The sequence below is a fragment of the Drosophila pseudoobscura genome, chromosome 4, assembly GCF_009870125.1.
Source record: "Drosophila pseudoobscura strain MV-25-SWS-2005 chromosome 4, UCI_Dpse_MV25, whole genome shotgun sequence".
Lineage (NCBI taxonomy): Eukaryota > Metazoa > Arthropoda > Insecta > Diptera > Drosophilidae > Drosophila > Drosophila pseudoobscura.
Window position 1 is genome coordinate 30,354,448 of NC_046681.1, and position 17,199 is coordinate 30,371,646.

The 17,199-nt window shown below is 49.0% G+C and overlaps 4 protein-coding genes and 1 pseudogene across 5 annotated transcripts in view; 3 read left to right on the top strand and 2 right to left on the bottom strand.

Moving 5' to 3' along the window:
• Positions 1–8,135: 8,135 nt before the first annotated feature.
• Positions 8,136–9,131, bottom strand: RpL40 (ribosomal protein L40). The gene is made up of 2 exons (XM_001357075.4): positions 9,007–9,131; positions 8,136–8,733 (listed from the first exon to the last, which is right to left on the bottom strand). Exon 2 carries the CDS (start codon positions 8,718–8,720, stop codon positions 8,334–8,336), a length of 387 nt encoding a protein of 128 aa, XP_001357111.1. The 5' UTR covers positions 8,721–8,733; positions 9,007–9,131; the 3' UTR covers positions 8,136–8,333.
• Positions 9,132–9,741: 610 nt separating this feature from the next.
• On the top strand, positions 9,742–11,107 carry LOC6903284 (uncharacterized; annotated as a pseudogene).
• A 180-nt stretch (positions 11,108–11,287) lies between these two features.
• ft (cadherin-related tumor suppressor fat) overlaps positions 11,288–17,199 on the top strand; it is a 31,558-nt gene continuing 25,646 nt past the window's right edge. The window contains exons 1-2 of the mRNA XM_001357073.4: positions 11,288–11,343; positions 11,403–11,454. The gene's annotated coding sequence lies outside the window, so the exon portion shown is untranslated. The remainder of the gene's footprint in view (positions 11,344–11,402; positions 11,455–17,199) is intronic.
• LOC6903283 (uncharacterized) lies at positions 11,364–13,463 on the bottom strand. Of its 2 annotated transcripts, none has more exons than XM_033380514.1 (2): positions 12,885–13,434; positions 11,364–11,990 (listed from the first exon to the last, which is right to left on the bottom strand). In XM_033380514.1, exons 1-2 carry the CDS (start codon positions 13,302–13,304, stop codon positions 11,487–11,489), a joined length of 924 nt encoding a protein of 307 aa, XP_033236405.1. In that variant the 5' UTR covers positions 13,305–13,434; the 3' UTR covers positions 11,364–11,486. The 2 variants fall into 2 exon arrangements, with proteins under 2 accessions (XP_033236405.1, XP_033236404.1); XM_033380513.1 differs by having other exon boundaries at positions 11,373–13,281; positions 13,391–13,463.
• On the top strand, positions 13,468–15,884 carry LOC4817795 (cleft lip and palate transmembrane protein 1). The gene is made up of 2 exons (XM_001357074.4): positions 13,468–13,606; positions 13,680–15,884. The coding sequence occupies exons 1-2, from the start codon at positions 13,565–13,567 to the stop codon at positions 15,594–15,596; spliced, it is 1,959 nt and encodes a 652-aa protein (XP_001357110.1). The 5' UTR covers positions 13,468–13,564; the 3' UTR covers positions 15,597–15,884.

Genomic DNA, 17,199 nt, shown 5'->3' on the forward strand with positions numbered 1-17,199 from the left:
TGCCACAGACTGCTGCTTAAATTGGAGCTGAGTCGCACTGCGATCCGACTTAATTAAGATAAATGTTCAACAGCAATTAACGTCTCGTATTTAAATGAACTTTTTCAGCCATGTGTGTGTGTTTCTGGGCTCGGGATGCGAATGGGCCTCGTTGACATCCCAGTCATTAAACATGGCAAGTGCCGCGGGTGCAGTCGCCAGTTGAAAAGCCGGATGTCCAACAATTCCTTGCAAATTTACCTCTACTGCCTTCTCCTCAATCTCTTCCAATATTTATTGTGTAAAAATTCACGCCTAGTTAGATCGAACCTCGCGCCCCCATGCCCTTGCTGGCTGCAGTGGTGCTGGAGTGCTGGAAACTTTGTCCTTTACGCTCGACATAGCCGCACTCATTAACTTTCCTAATTGAAACTATTAGCGAGGAGTGAGAGCGCGAGAGATAGCTACCGCTGCTGATGGTGGGAAGAGGAAGAGATCTGCTCTGCTGTTATGCTGTTATGCTGTTATACTGTTCTGCTACTCTGCTCTGTGTGCAGCTCAGTGTTTTTGCTGTAATGTTGCATAACTTTAAAGTCAAATGCGATTAAGCCGAAGTTGCAGCCAACATTTGAACGAGCCATGGATTAGTTTGTTCTCCCGGCACTTAGCGCTCAAATGTATGCGATGGAATTATGCGTGCCTGACATCCTAACTGAACGAACAGAGGACACTTCACCACCCGGCTGTAGCTGTGTGTGTAGCCACTGATAACTTAATTTGTGCCATTGTGCAGAAGCTTCTCCTTATCCATGCATACGACTACATGCCATGTTGTGCACTTCTGCTGCTGCTGCGCTGGAAGAATGCGTTAGATGCAGGCAAGGCAAGGGCATAAGATGGGGGCCACCAACTTCAGCCTGGATCATGGGCTGCTCTGGCTGCCTACTGAGACTCAACTAATTAGTTGCCCCAACCTGCCACACCACCTGCCAGGCACTTCACAACGCAGACTCACACGAGGGCGCAGCTGAAGCTACAGCTGCCCGAAGCCCCGGGCATATGCAAAACTACGAGTAAAACAATGCAGGAAACCGAGCAGCTTGCGGTGCAGAGCTCGTCTAGTACGAAACTTTGGGCAAATGTTTGCCTTTCAACTGTGGACATTATTCAGAAATGCATGAAATTGCTAAACTTTGCGGGCATCGGGCATCGAGAACGACACTCTTCAGTGCTTTGATGCCCTCGGCTGATGATGCATGCCATGGCCCTCTCTAGGGTCTTCGTCTCCACATGCAAGGCGACGGGACCACCTCAACGGGTGGGCCACAGCCACAGCTCCCAACGTGCCACGAGCTCCCTGCGAAGCGTAGCATCGGCATATGAAAATTGGTGGACATCGCGCATAATTGCATGAATAATTCATAATGCATGGCCGTAAGCAGCGACATGGACGACACGTATTACCCGTTCGCTTGACCGTCAATTGCCCGTCTGTCTGACCGTCTGCCCTCTTCGCCATACCACTCCACTCCACTCCAGCCCTGTCGAGTCGTGTCCTGTCCAGCTGTCCGTAAGTGTCAGAGTTCGGCACAAAGTGCTAAAAATCAATGAGCCACTTGTCACGGACATCGACTCGCCAGTTGACAGTGTGTCCAATGTCCAGTGTCCAGGGACAGGGCAATGAGCACGTGCACAACATATCGAAAGCAGCGATATGGAGGCGGTGTGGGTGTGGCGGTGGCCCCGATGAGAATCGGGGCAAAGTAGCATGCAATTAACGACAGGACATTCCGATAAACATATAAGACCGTCGTGCGATCTTCCAAGGAGAGTGCGTCTGGTGGGTGTGCGGTGGGTGTCTTGTGTTGGCTGAAGGCTGTACACAAGTAATTTGCAAATAAGTGAAGTCAACTTGTCAAAATCGAATTTTGTAAAATGTCTCTGTTCCGAACATCCCGCAACAGAACCCAATGGGGAGCGGTAGAAGAAGGAACGTCTGTGGATATCGCATGCACGGAGCTCGATTCAATATGCAAAGCATGTTACACGTTACTGTCAAAACTGTCTAAGGCCGAACGACATCCGGGGTAACCCGAAACAAAGCATCAAATGAACTTTTTACGGGCAGACGGAGGGAAGGGAAAGGAAATGCTGCTTCCATTCCCCTTTCGCCTAAGCGTTATTTTATTTCGGATTCGAGCCTAACTTTTCTATGACCAAGACGTCACCAACGGAGCGGAACGTAAATTTGAAATGCTCTTTTAATGCTCGAGGAGTAGCTGAAGAACTGGGGCAAGACACACAACCCAGTAAGTGCAGCGCAGCTCAAAGCGATCCGGTTAAGCAGTAGTCCTGCCCCAAGAGAGCCTCTATCTCGAGAATCCACCCTTGTATCCGTGTATCCATGTATCCATGTAGCGTCTATCTTTTGGATTTCATTTATGCTCAAGTAGCATTTTTACTAACAAAATCTTATCCTCCATCCGAAGCGATTGGGGAGTGGGGAGGGGGTTGATTTGCCTGGTCCTCGTCCAAGAGCAGATCCTGTGGACTGGGGACTGGGGACTGGGGAGTCGGGTGGAGGCAGTTTACTGCTGGGACAGCTGGTCAAAATTAACAAGTTCCAGCAAGGCTTTCCCTGGCCACTGACTGCTTTCCATGTATTTCTGTATGTTGGGGAGCATAAGCAATTTGTTGCAAACTTTTCTGTTTCTGGCTTTTGTTGTGCCTTAACCTCAGCCTCTTGCCCTCGCCTCGCTTCCATCATCCCACCATCATCCAGAACTCTACAGAACTCCGGAGACCAGAGTCCGGACTCTGAGTGTGCGTGTGCCCGGATGCCGGAGGAGGACAGCCAGTGGGCGCCTGCAGCGCGGGAAAGTATCTACTTGTAAAATACGTACAACGAGAGAGGCGGCGGCACAGCCACTTCTTCCGTGTTCTTGGGACGTTGCTTGGTTGGCAGAAAAGTTTTAAAAGATCTTAAATTTCTGTTGTTTTGTAAAATTGATGAAGTAATTTGTTTGGTGATTGCACAAACTTTGCGTGTCAATATTTTTGAAAAACAGCAAAGTTGCTCAAACTTTGGACAGAACAGCACACACACCAACAAATACACACCAACAACAACACACCAACACACACACCAACACACACCACCGCACACGCACTCCAACACACCAACACATTACTTTAGCTGCAACCGTCCAAATGATTGGACTTCCCCTGAGGGGGAGTAAAATGGCTGGGACACGCCCAACCTGGGCTACGGAAGGGGTACAGAAGTGACTTGGTGGGAAGGAAGGACTTTAGTCCCCTCAGTCTGTCTGGCCAATAAGCCGTTTGCATTTTTAATGACTCGAAATTGTGCAAAGTGCCCGAACTCGATCCGAACGGAAGAAGAGTGACAAGAGAGGAGAGAGAGTGGATATGGGGGGAGCAACAAGCCGGATGGATAGACAATCGAGAATATTTGATTTGTGTTATGCCTTTTATCGCTCTCGCACCCTTGACCCCAACCACAGCCCCATATCCTATCCCATCCTATCTCCATTGTGAGTGAAGCTTTGACAACTTAAACGCATCCAATTGAGGACAATTGCACAAACTCAATTTGCATACGAGCTGGCATACTATTGGCATGGAATTCAATGCTCAGCAGGTTCAGGCGGAAAGTCCACAAATCGAATCGATTTGAATTGGGGAAAAGCAAATAAAGAAGCGTCTTTGAATACTTCTTATGCACATTTTTCGACCAATCTAGCGCAATTTCTTGTGGGAAAACTCTATTCCACATCGCGCCACATTGTACATCATACATGCTGGATCCAAGGATTAATACCTCATCAATGCCCTTCTATCTCTATGGACTTTCAGCCATATATCAGATATCGGGAGCACTGAAGTTAAAGCTCAGACCTCAGCATTGAGGCAGGAGAACTCCTCTGCGGTTCATGTCTGTCCGGGCTGGGACGGGCAGGGACGAGACGGGGCAGGACGGGCAGGGACGAGACGGGGCCCACTGGCAATGTAAGCCAACAAAGCCAAAAATCCAAGTAGCTCCACTGGCACCTTGACAGAAAAACAAACTAATTTCCAACTTTGTGGTTCGCCGAGATGCAGCACCAGGGAACAGCATCGGCAACGGTTACAGCAATGGAAAGGGATTGGGGATGGGCCATGCGGCATCCGGCACGGGGAGGCCACAGCTACTAGTTGAGTTGGCTACGGTTTTGGCCTTAGCCATTGATGTCTGGTTAATCGCATAGCACACTGAATGTTAAGATGAAGCGACAACGACGACTGGGGAGGCGAAAGTTCAGCTGGAAGAAAAATAGTTGCGGCTGTCGATGATGCGGGCAGGAAGGAGGAGGACAGAGCACGGAGGACTCCTCCACGCAGGCACGCTGGATTGTGTAGTCGAGTCCTTTGTTTACTCTCGAATAGTTATAGAAACGTTATTGTGCGCCATGCAAATAGACGCTGGTGAGAAGGATAGGGGCGTGGAACTCTTAGTCCCAGAAGACTGCATCGCACAGTTGACTTTCGTTGCATGCTACCCGCAGGCCGCGGGAAGGACTCAATGCTTAAAGTAACTTCTGCAACGTGATTAGATGGGAGTCCTTAAGAGTTTCCCCTAAACATAGGAAATATTTCGGGCCGTTCAGATGATATTTTTCGTCCCCTTAGAGCTACTGCTTCCGAATGGGGAGATGTGACCCATCACTTGAGTGTATTTTTATTAAGTATTTGCGATTTATCAAGGAAATCAATATGTCGCCTAACCGATTGCGTGTCCGTCCATCCCTCCGTGTTTCGGCATATCCGTATATCTGTCTACTTCTCCCAGCTTCCGCTCATACTCGTATCGGAGGCATATGAAATCGAGACCATTCACTTCCGCCCATTCACATCCACATTCACAATGACTCCCCCCCCACCACGGGCACAATTGAAATTGAATAAAATTACTTTTCAAATTATTTGCGATACAAGAACAGAACGGAAGAGAGCGACACCCATAACCGACAGCAGCAGGAGGAGGGCAGGAGGACACACAGAGACAGAGACACAGCACATGGCGGTGCCAGAAGTGCTTATCTGTGGGAAAATGTTAACTGTATGAAAGCCATAAACTGTAGATATGCAAAGCGCAACTCCTCCTTACTTCCCAGTCCTCAGTCACCAGTCCCTCCCTCCTGGCCGTAAAGAGAGCGGAAAATACGTAAAAACAAATAACAATTTTGCGCTCAAAATAGAACACAAACAACAGAAGGAGAGGAGCCTACACAGCCAATCCCATTCACATATCTGGAGAGGATGGGAATGGGAGGACGTGGACGTAGATGTGAACGTGGATGTGGATGCGGACCCCAAGCAAAAGTATCGATTTATGCATATTAAATTACACGCACTGCCTTACAATAGTCGTTCGCATTTGTATCCAACGGATTCGTGCGTCGCCCGGTGCTCCTTTTGAGCAATTTATATTTCCTTATTGGCCACCCATCCCCTGTGCCACTGCGTGTGTATTTCTGACATCTCAGTTCCCGGTTCTCCATGGAATCGCCTAACCCACTTCCCCTCCCCGCTCCCCCCTCATCCACTCTCTGCTTCGGCATCATTACCATTGGGATTCCACACTAGCGCCCAATTTATAAACGTTTGGCTGTTTGGCATATCTTGGGGCTGTTCCCGCCTCTTGCGTCTTCTGCCTGCCGCAAGCCGCCAGCCGCCTGCCGCCTGCCCTAGCAGGACACTTGGCGGGGAGTCCACAGAGAGAAAAGTCCACGCGAAAGAGAAAGTCGGGCCAAAGATGGAGACGCGCGGATAAGGCAGAAGGCAGGACCCCCAGTCGGGCTGGAAATTTATTTCAAATTGAAAATTGTTCTCGATTGAAAAATCCGCTTTTTTCTCTCTCAGTGAGCCAGGAGCCAACTTTCATTCCGCTATATGCGCAGAGGTGTCCCCCATGACCATGCCCGTTCCCAATTTCCATCCGAATTCCACTCCAATTTGAAGGCCGCGGAGTGCATATTTTAGAGCAACTTACTGCCGTGCTCCACCGATTGGGAGCGAGGAGAATTACTTTGTTCGACTTGCTCGCTGCCGAAGCCGCAGTATTCAGAAACTATCCATTCGAACATCCAGGCAATCAGCAGTTGACTTTGTAGCATAAGCGTCGGCCATAACTCACGCAATCCCCCATCCGAGCAAGTCGCGGAGCCCCGCCATGGCCTGCCGCACCATATGGAAACGAGAAATCCGCAAAGTGCAAGTGGCGCAAAAGGAAACTCGTTCAATTTTCAATGGGCACTTTTCGACGTAAAGGAGCGCGGAGAGCTCGGGGATGGGATGGGAAACGGACTCCGTCTGCAATATTAATGCGCTCCAAACGCCGGCTCCGTCCTGACCCGTCCAAAAAAAAAACGCCCAAAACGTTAAGAGTGCCAATGGCCAGAGAAGGCATCCAAGTGGATGTCCTCGAGCGGAGTAGAGTAGAGGGGATATCTGGGTCACTCAAGAAACCCGCATCGGACATTGGGCCTGGATCGAGGAATCGAAGACACTCGCCATCGAAGCGACCAAACCACGAAGCACACTCTTAATTATTCTGGTCACATCTGTTATGTAAACTGCGACCAGGCCATAAAAGTCCCCGAAGATGACGGAGGCGGAGGTGGCGCCTGAAGTAAGCCCAAAGGATAAAGCCCGAAACTTGCAAAACGGCGACGAAGATGCGCACCACAACGCACGGCACCAGTCGATACTTGCTCCAGCGCACTCCCGTGCGTTGCAAAAATGTAAAAGGAAAACAACAACTCGCTCGGTGGTGGTCGGGAGAGGCAGGAGGAGGAAGCGGCAGAAGTCGGAAAGCATTTTCGAGAGCTGGCCAGGAGACAGGAGAGGGAACCCGGGACCCATAAATAAGCGGGCGACTGTCCAGGAGGCAGTGCCTTAATTTTTAAAATACTTTTCCCCACGCCCCACGCCCAACGCCCCACGCCTGCACATAACACCTTTTTATATTGTATGACAGTATGAGCGACATTCGAGCGAAGTACACAGTGGTCAGAACTCCGAGATCGGAGCTTTGCGTAGTTTCTGCAGGCAGTTGTGATGGCGACGTTCTGCATGGACCACTGTACAAGGCCGGTAGGGCTGGAGTTCGCTTTTCCATCTTTCCAGGGCCACGCCCGCTGCCGGAGGGAGGTGGCGGCCATTAAAATTTTGCATTGCTCTGAATCCGTTGTTTCCTCATTCGCGGTACACACCCAAAAGCACTCTGCGGGGCGAGGGGAGTCATCTGCCTTGTTTGGCGGTCGCCCACTCTGTACTTTTTAATTAATGTTGACCGCAATTTGCGCCTGGCTGCTGGGCGCGGGTCTGTGGCGTGGTCCACGTTCTCGTCCCTTCTTGAAGCTGCTTTTCTCCGTTTGTGTTATCAGGTTTTGTTTATCAGGACTTTTCGCACGGCGGCGTGAACCCTTTTGGCCGTCTCCAGGTAGCGACGGGCCTGCGCCATTCGAATGCTCTGGCTCAGTCACCCTTGGGTTATTAAGAGAATTATAAAATAAGCTTTGGCAGGGGGGTCCAAGACCAGCGGAGAATCTCAACCAACATGGCTGGGGATGGTATAATATCCATTTCGCTCAACGGAAGCCTCTTGTTTGCGTCTTGTAGCGGACAAGTGCCAGTTATTCCAGAGTACAGAGAATCCGGAGTCAATGGAACCAATTAACTGTACTCACAGTAGTCGTCGTGCCCAAGTAGGTCTGCTCCATCGATCCATGACGATACAGAGACGCGGACTCGGGGACCGGACCCCTTCCCTTTCCCTTTGGCAAACCACAGATGCAGTTCGCAACAGTAGCAAAGGTCGCTGCCAAATGGCATATCAATGACTGCGGTCGGCCTCCCGCTTCCTGGATGTAAACTGAAACCAGCTGCTGCTCAATCGCATCGACAGTTGGCAAGAACCCAAACAGAAACAGGCTTGAAAGGCTCAAAGCTGGAGTGTCATCCACAGAGACGCGTTACTAATCGCAGTATAAGAGTTCTAGCTCCAGTTGACTCGGAACGGGTTGTGACTGGATCATAACAAGACACACACGACAATGGCACGACAGCAGATACAACAGATACACATGGGATGGTTGCGGTGCGCCTTTTAGCAAATACAGGCAAATACATTTCTCAGTGAATCGTAGCTTGAGCTGATCGTTTTACAAAATGTATATATATTTACTTAGATTGTGAACCATTGGATTATATGTTGTCTCCGCCATGGATGGTGTAGGGGCAGATTAGATGCTGCTGTAGAAGCAGGCACAGCCGGGTGGCAGGGGCAGAATCTACTTCAACTTCTTCTTGGGGCGCAAGTTGTTGGTGTGTCCGCACTTCTTCTTGCGGCAGTTGGTGGCACGGGGGTGCAGACGGGCGTAGCACTTGCGGCAGATCATCTTGTCGCAGTTGTACTTCTGAGCCAAGATGCGGAGCGAGGGCTCGATGATACCACCGCGCAGGCGGAGCACCAAGTGCAGGGTCGACTCCTTCTGGATGTTGTAGTCGGACAGAGTGCGGCCATCCTCCAGCTGCTTGCCGGCGAAGATCAGACGCTGCTGATCTGGGGGAATGCCCTCCTTGTCCTGGATCTTAGCCTTGACATTCTCGATGGTGTCAGAGGGCTCGACCTCCAAGGTGATGGTCTTGCCAGTGAGAGTTTTCACGAAGATTTGCATTTTCGAATCGTTGCTGCAAACGCAAAATAAGACATTAGTTAAGGTCGCCCAAGTTTCATTTCACGAAAGAATCACATTTTCTGCTATTTTCGCAGTTTCTGTGGCGGCTTCGAGGTTAGGTCCGACCTACTGCCAAGTGGGCGGGCTGTTTAGCGTTATATTCTGTCGAAACCGTCTCGATGCCACCAGTTTTCGCTGCACATCCACATGGCTCGACCATGGACAGTATGTTTTTGCAACACTTTCACTGTTTACCAATTATTTTCACATTATTTCAGCAACTCACCAGAGAAAACGTGCAACCAAATGCTATTCCAAAAGAAAAGGAAAATCAGGGAAGCTAATATAGTGTGATATCAATATATCGATATATATACACGGGTAGCTGCGATACTTTTAGGCGATAAGTGAATGAATCGATACTTCGGCATTCAATAGCTGTATGATATTAGACTCTGCTAAAATTTGCTGAAAAAAGAGCGAGATCTCTCTATCATGATCGATAAAACGCAAAAATGAGTGTTTGCAGACAGCTCTGAATAACTGAGACGTGTGATGTTTGTACAAATGTCGTTTGAGGGGGTTTCACATTTGGAGTATTTTGTGCTTGGTAAATGTTGCTGCGCAAATTCTACATATTTTTACATTTTACATTACATGATGTCCGTCAGGTGTCGCCTTTGGCACTTCGTTCAACGGGCTTGCATTTTCTTCAAATTGGGATAACTAATAAAAATGTCTTTTTATTTAAAGATTTCTTGCAAAACGTGTTAATTCAATTGGAAGCGACAACGACAAGTAAACAACCATTCTCTGCATACCTGTGGCTCCGAACGGTGCTCTCGGGGTGCTTTGTGAAGCCTGAATGCCTTCTTTGATAACTCCACATGCATGCCATGAATGCCTACCGAAACGAGGGCAATATGCTGGCCAGCTCTGCTTTGTGCTCGAATGTGTGCTCTCTCCACACACAACGGCGAGTTTAACTTCTTTGCGGTGAGTCTTTGTCAGTAACCGCGCCATGGTGAGGGCTCAGCGCTTCTACAGTCGCAATCGCGATGATCCCGACGACAAGAAAGCGTCAGCGGTAACAAAACTGCTGTCCGACCTACCTGCCACAGTAACCGTGCTCGACGTATGGCCACATGTTCCGCTGTTAGCCATGCGTAAGAATCCCTTGTTTCCCCGATTCATGAAGGTTGTGGAGGTGAGTGCAAATGCTGGGATAGATATCCAGAATTCCAGTGGCCACCACTACTCAATTGTTATGGATCTGCTGCGTCGCAAAGTTAGCCTTAATCACCCCTACGTTGGGGTTTTCCTCAAGAAAGTCGACGGGGAAGAGGAGGTCGTCCAGAGCCCGGATGAGGTCTATCACCTGGGCACTTTTGCACAAAATTAAGAGGTTCAGGATTTGGGCGACAAGATGCGCATGGTGGTGGTGGCCCATCGTCGCATACGACTCACAGGACATTTGATCGAGGATCTGCCACATCCAAAAAAGTAAGCACCTACAGATACACAGCCAGTATAAATTGTGACAATTGTTCTTGATCTTAGTGTCTTGTCCAACCGCGTCACGAACCGCTGCCGGAACACAAAAAGACTAAACCTCCAAAATTCGTTCCCTTTGAGCCATATCCAGGAGCTGTGAATCCCATGACTGCTGCACCATCGACAAAACATAAAATTCATCGCGAAAAAAATAACCTGGACATTGGTGTACTCGTGGATCAAGGGTCCATACTGCGCATCCAAGAACTGGACCCTGAACCTAAAGAGAGCGGCAATAAAGATGCCAGCAACGGCGAGTTAGATATCCTCTCCAGCTCTCGAAAAAGAGGGAGGAACGTGACTACTTCCAGGCCCAATAAAAATTTCAAACGCACGTCAATAGGGAGCTAAAGAACCTGCTGGTGGCGTCAGTGGGTGAGGATCTGCAGACTCGCGTCAATCTGCTCACCGAAGACAAGTTGCAGCTGGCTCGAGCCCTGATCGATACTGCCAACAATCTGACGACGCATACCGAGCAAATTAAGTTTCATGCGGGACAATGCGAGGTCTGGCGATCCAAGTTTCTGACTAGCAGTGTCATGGTCGAGGAGCTGGCACGTTGGAAGGCCGATCTCACGCAGAAAAGCCAGATCCTGAACCAGTCCACCAAGCACCAAGTTCAGCTGGATATGCTGAAGCAACTAATGTTTTTGACCGCCACCGATGTGATTAGCCTGAGTGTCGAGAATCTGAACATACTACAGCTCCACACGGGAGTGGGCATTCCCGAGGAGACTCTCAAGCCGAACGACTGTCCACCGCCGAACGCTTTGTTTCCTACCGTCTACGCGAGCTTTTGAATAATGATGGCAATGTGTTGTAGATTATCTTAATTAATTCACCCGGACTCTCAACCAACCGGCCAGTGCCAGCCGCATTATCGTGGGCGACCAGCACCGTCTGGACACGCCGAAGAAGTTATTTGACAAAACAAGGGAGACAATTCAGCAATTTAAGGATTATTGAGAAAAAACAAATGTCCTGATTGATATCAATATAGCTGCTCGGACGGATGAGCAAAGCAATGCCATTTTTCTTATATTTATAGCTGTAATGAGGTAGATGCCAGGTATGAAAGTAGTAGTAATCTGTGGGGGATACCTAATGAAAATGTCTTTTTATTTACAGATTTCTTGCACAACGTGTTATTGAAAGCATTCTGAAGGAACAGTCTGTGCTGGTAAGTATTTATATATTCTGAGTCTTATTTTTCTACAAATTATCCACTGTGTGCATTTCCTTTTTTAATTTTAAAATATTGAGTGGCTGGAAATACATCCTTTGCCTGTTTCGTAGCTGAAGAGGTTTGTTGGTTTTCGAATCGAGATAAAATTTTACCGTAGAGCCGACACTAACTTTATCTCCAATTTCCGAAGGTAGTAGAATATTAAACGTCGAATCTCCACTGTTCGTCTCAGGGACTGGTTCTACTCGGGCCATATAAACGCCGAAGTCTTTGGAGATATCCAGCAAGTGGACTGTGTGGGTGGATTTTCTGTCGCTTAGATGGCGATGATTCATACTGGTTTCCTTCATCATCGTCCTGAACTCGTCCACGTAGCCTCCTTTAACACAACGCTCAGGAACCGCCTTCTTCCTGCTGAAAGCTGGAAGGTATTGACGGACGGTTGGTTCTGGCACTAGTTGAACTCCTAGCGAGGAATCAATGTAGCCATTCATTGACTGGTCTTTTAATTCGTTCCAAAGTTGCGATGTCTGTGAGCTGGCGGATCTAGGAGAGATGTGTGACCTGCAAAATGGCATTGATTTTGTCCTACGCGGCAGTGCTGGCCAACTGGTGTTCGCTAACTCCCTACATGTCGCAAACCTGGTAGCCCAATCCGTTGTTCTCGGACTACTGCTTATGGACGTGGAATTTTGTAGGTTGAGCCAAGCCTTTTCGAACTCGGATGGAGGTTTTTTACGCTGTGACTCCACCAATGGTGATTTTAGCTGACACTGTTGCTTGGTGTTTGGCCCAGCGTCTGCAGCCGCATTCTCCTGTTGCTCGTCGCCGTCAGGTCGGGAGCTGTATTTACGTTTGGTGATGATTTGTTCCGGCGAGGAACCAATGTAGCTATCATCGGATACGCCGGTGTGGCTCGAATCATTCAGTGACTCGTCTTTGAATTCGCTCCAAAGCTCCGATATCTTTCCAGGGGCTCTGCTGCCAGTTTGTGCGCTGGCGGATCTACGAGAGTTCTGTGACCTGCAAAATGGCATTGATTTTGTCCTACGCGGCAGTGCTGGCCAACTGGTGTTCGCTAACTCCCTACATGTCTCAAACCTGGTAGCCCAATCCGTTGTTCTCGGACTACTGCTTATGGACGTGGAATTTTGTAGGTTTAGCCAAGCCTTTTCGAACTCGGATGGAGGTTTTTTACGCTGTGACTCCACCAATGGTGATTTTGGCTGACACTGTTGCTTGGTGTTTGGACCAGCGTCTGCAGCCGCATTCTCCTGTTGCTCGTCGCCGGCAGGTCGGGAGCTGTATTTACGTTTGGTAATCATTTGTTCCGGCAAGGAACCAATGTAGCTATCATTGGATAAGCCGGTGTGGCTCGAATCATTCAGTGACTCGTCTTTAAATTCGTTCCAAAGTTCCGATATCTTTCGAGGGGCTCTGTTGCCAGTTTGTGCGCTGGCGGATCTAGAATAATTGTGTGACTTGCAGAAATAAGTGGATTTTTTTGTACGCGGCAATGCTGGCCAACTGGTGTTCGCTAGCTCCCTACATGTCGCAAACCTGGTAGCCCAATCCGTTGGTCTCGGACTACTGCTTGTGGACGTAGAATTTTTTAGTTTTAGCCAAGTCTTTTCGAACTCGGATGGAGGTTTTTTACGCTGTGACTTTGACTGAGACTGTGACTCTACCAATGGTGATTTTGGCTGACACTGTTGCTTGGTGTTTGGCCCATGGTCTGCAGCCGCAATCTCCTGTTGATTGGTGTTTGGCCCAGCGTCTGCAGCCGCATTCTCCTGTTGCTCGTCGCCGGCGAGTCGGGAGCTGTATTTACGTTTGGTGAACATTAAAATAGTGCAATATTGCTTTAAACACAAAGTTTAAAGTATTTGCAGCTTCTTTGTATTTAATTCCAAGCAGACTACATTTTTACCTCTATTGATACCTCAGTTTCACGCGCACATCGATAGTGTACAAATTCAATCGATAGTTAGTTGCCTGTCGATAGTACTATCGATTCTTTGACAGCGCTAATTGCAATTTATGGAAAAGAACGTTGTGTAAAAAACCTTAACGAAAAACGTGGATAACGTTTAAAGCACACAACATGTCGACTGCGGGTGATGAACGGCCTGCGGCTGAAGGCGCGGTAAGCAAAATCAAGGCTTTCTTCAATTGCATCAGCCGTGCACGAGACATTTCAATGCTGCCCTCATTTTCAGGTGGCTGCTGGGAATGGGAACGCTGAGCTGGCCAATAATGTGGGTGCTGAAGGTCAAGAACCCCAGCAACAACAGCCCCAAAATCAGCCCACTCGCATGGAGTCCTTCTTTGCCATGACCAAGTCGCTTATCTTGCGAGCCCTGATCATCTACTTCGTCAGCTCTTTCTTCCGAAAGCCGCAGACGAATGCCGGCGAAGACAAGAGCGTGGCCAATGCGGGTCCAAAAATAACCGCGTGGAACTATTTTGAGAACGGCACAGATTTCGATTTGCACGTCTGGCTCTCTGAGGAACCGGACGTTGTAAACTTCCAGCAAAAGGCGAATCTGCTTTGGCTCCAGGAGGATCTCACGTATGGCGATTGGAGCTCGGGCCCCACCAAGGACGGCATCTACAGCCACAACTTGCAAATAAAGGCCAGTCAGCATTTAATGAACAACGGAAGTGTCTATCTGCACGCCTTTGTGACCAGGAGCGGCGAGAGCCCAGACCCAAAATCGCCCAACTATGCCCGGAGCGGTCACATGGGCCATCAGCAGCACCAGCTAAACAAGTTCAAGAAGCTGCGAGTGAACCGCAACTACAACCTGCTGGCCAGCGAGAAGGAGAAACTGGAGCACGAGCTGAAACACGCGAATCTCAAGGACCAGATCGTGTCCCACTGGCATCCCAATCTGACCGTCAACCTCGTGGTGGACCAGACCAACTGGGCCCAAGGCTCGGTGCCGCCGCCACTGGACGAGTATGTCAAGTTTGTGGATGGCGGTAAGACCTATTTGCCCATTCTGTTTGTCAATGACTACTGGAATCTGCAGCGTGAATATTTACCCATAAACCAGACCACTCCCGAGCTGGAGCTACACCTGACCTTCCAGCCACTCGGAATGTTCAAGTGGCAGCTGTATGCCGCCAAGCAGATGAAGAACAAATGGGCTGGCAATATGCTGGGCGACATTATGGCAGCCGGTGCTGTGGAGGAGACAGACGAGGACCAGGACTCGCTCAAGGAGACCTTGCTCGACACCAACATCTATCTGCTCGGCATCACGGTGGCCGTCTCTATATTGCATTCGGTGTTCGAGCTGCTGGCCTTCAAGAACGACATTCAGTTCTGGAACAACCGAAAGTCGCTGGAGGGCCTCTCAGTCCGCTCCGTGTTTTTCGCCGTGTTTCAGTCGCTCATCATACTGTTGTATGTGCTGGACAATGAAACAAACTTCATGATACGCATATCCTGCTTCGTGGGCCTGGGAATTGAGGTGTGGAAGATCCACAAGGTGGTCGACATCAACTACAACCACGATCAGAAGATCCTGGGCGTGTTCCCCCGCATCAGCTTCAACGACAAGGGCTCCTACTCGGAGAGCTCCACCAAGGAGTACGACAGGCTTGCCTTCAAGTATCTGGGCTGGGCCTGCTTCCCCTTGCTGGTGTGCTACTTCATCTATTCGCTGATCTACAACGAGCACAAGGGCTGGTACTCCTTTGTGCTGAACATGCTCTACAGCTACCTGCTGACGTTCGGATTCATCCTGATGACTCCGCAGCTGTTCATCAACTACAAGATGAAGTCTGTCGCCCACATGCCGTGGCGCATGATGACCTACAAGTTCCTCAACACATTCATCGACGACATCTTTGCGTTCGTCATCAAGATGCCCACCATGTACCGATTAGGCTGCTTCCGCGACGACATCATATTCTTTGTGTTCCTATACCAGCGCTGGCAGTACCGCGTCGACCTAAAGCGAGTCAACGAATTCGGCTTCTCCGGCGAGATGGAGGAGCAGGCCGCGGCAGGAGCGTCTGGCGCCAAGTCGCTGCCGTTGGAGGGGCAGGCGGATGCCAATGGGGCGGCAATCGAGGCCGCGGTTCCCACGATCAAAAAGACAGCCGCACAAAAGAAACAGGACTAGATAGCCATAGCCACATGTACGAGCCAGTATATGCATTAGAAAATTTCTAATATCTATCTAATATCTAATACCATTATACTCTAACAATGTATGTAATCAAATCAGTTTTCAGTACACATAGTCAAAATATCCTCCCACCCCGCTGTAGCAAACACTACACTCCACTATCACTATAATCCCTAGGGCTAAATTGTATGTGTATGTACGTATGTTCGTGTTTGTGTTTCGAGCCCACGCTTCTTCCCAGCGTTGGATGATCAAATAAATTAAGTGTGAGATAAAGAAGAATCCACTGCATCTAATCTAATCGTCAAGCAATGGCCAGATTATAAGTTATCACGCTTGCTCTGGGAAACCACATATGAGGTGTTTTATACACACATACATACATACGTACTCTAGAACATATGCATATGCATATCATGAAAACATTGGACCAGCTGTTTGAATAGTCACGTCCACTTTGCAGCACTGGCGCTTCAAAACTTTACAATACTGAACAAGTGCCCGGGTAAATCTAACCAATTCAAACAACTTTGTACCACAGCATCGCAGCAACTAGAATAGAATTACCACAATGATGAAATATTATATCAAGATTAACATTTCAATAAGTATTCTTATGTTTATAAAAGTGATGCATAGTGATCCCCCTACAAGTATAATGTCATTCCTTGGCTAAAAATGATCAAGTCACACGTACGACAACGACTCGGTAGAGGTCTTGATATCGACTTGGGCATTGTGTTGAGCCCATCGCCCACACTATAGCTCTGGCTGCCGCTAGAAGTGGAAGTGGAACGAAGAGCAGCGATAAGCACGGAGTAGGAGGAGGAGGAGGAGAACCCGCGAATTCTCTACTGGCAAAGGCAACGGCAAGAACTGCAGTGTGTCGCGTCGTAGGCTCAGCTATTTTTATTGGTTTACCTTTCTGACTGCTCTTGGGTCTCGGGCTTGGACTTGGCAGCAGTGGCCGCGGCGCATCACTGCGCTGCCTGGCCAGGACTTGGGCTTGGACTTGGTGCTGGGCTCTGCGTGTTTTTGTAATATTTCTCAAAAGATAAGAATGCGCCCAGACCGGGCTGCCTTTCTGTTGCGGCTGCTGTTGCCATTGGCCGTTTGCTTTTGCTCTCCTGCTTGGCCCGGGCCGTGCCTGGCATTTCGGCAGCGACGACATTCATAAAGAAATAAAATCGGACAAAACTCTTGTTATGCTCTTTTTACTACATTAAGTGACAGTTTTACGAGGCAGCCAGCGAGTCGCGGGACTGGCTGTGGTTTACTCACATGATCCACACTCTATGCACTTCAATGTGGTCTAGGCAGAGTGCTGGTGCACATGGTGGACTTATTTATGTCTAGTATGTGTTGGATTTGCGGACCCAATCCAACCCAACCTGACCCTATTCCCGGAACTTTACAGTACGGTACCTTTGGATGTTCCACACAGCTTACAATCAATATGGAACCGAGTGCTCGCTTAGGTTTTAAGTGCCGTCGGGAATTCCGGGAATTTCAGCAGTCCCATTTTCGAATTTCGAACCTAATAAGAATAAAGATGGCCAGCCACAGCCAGGGTAGCGACATCCGACAGTCTGCAGGC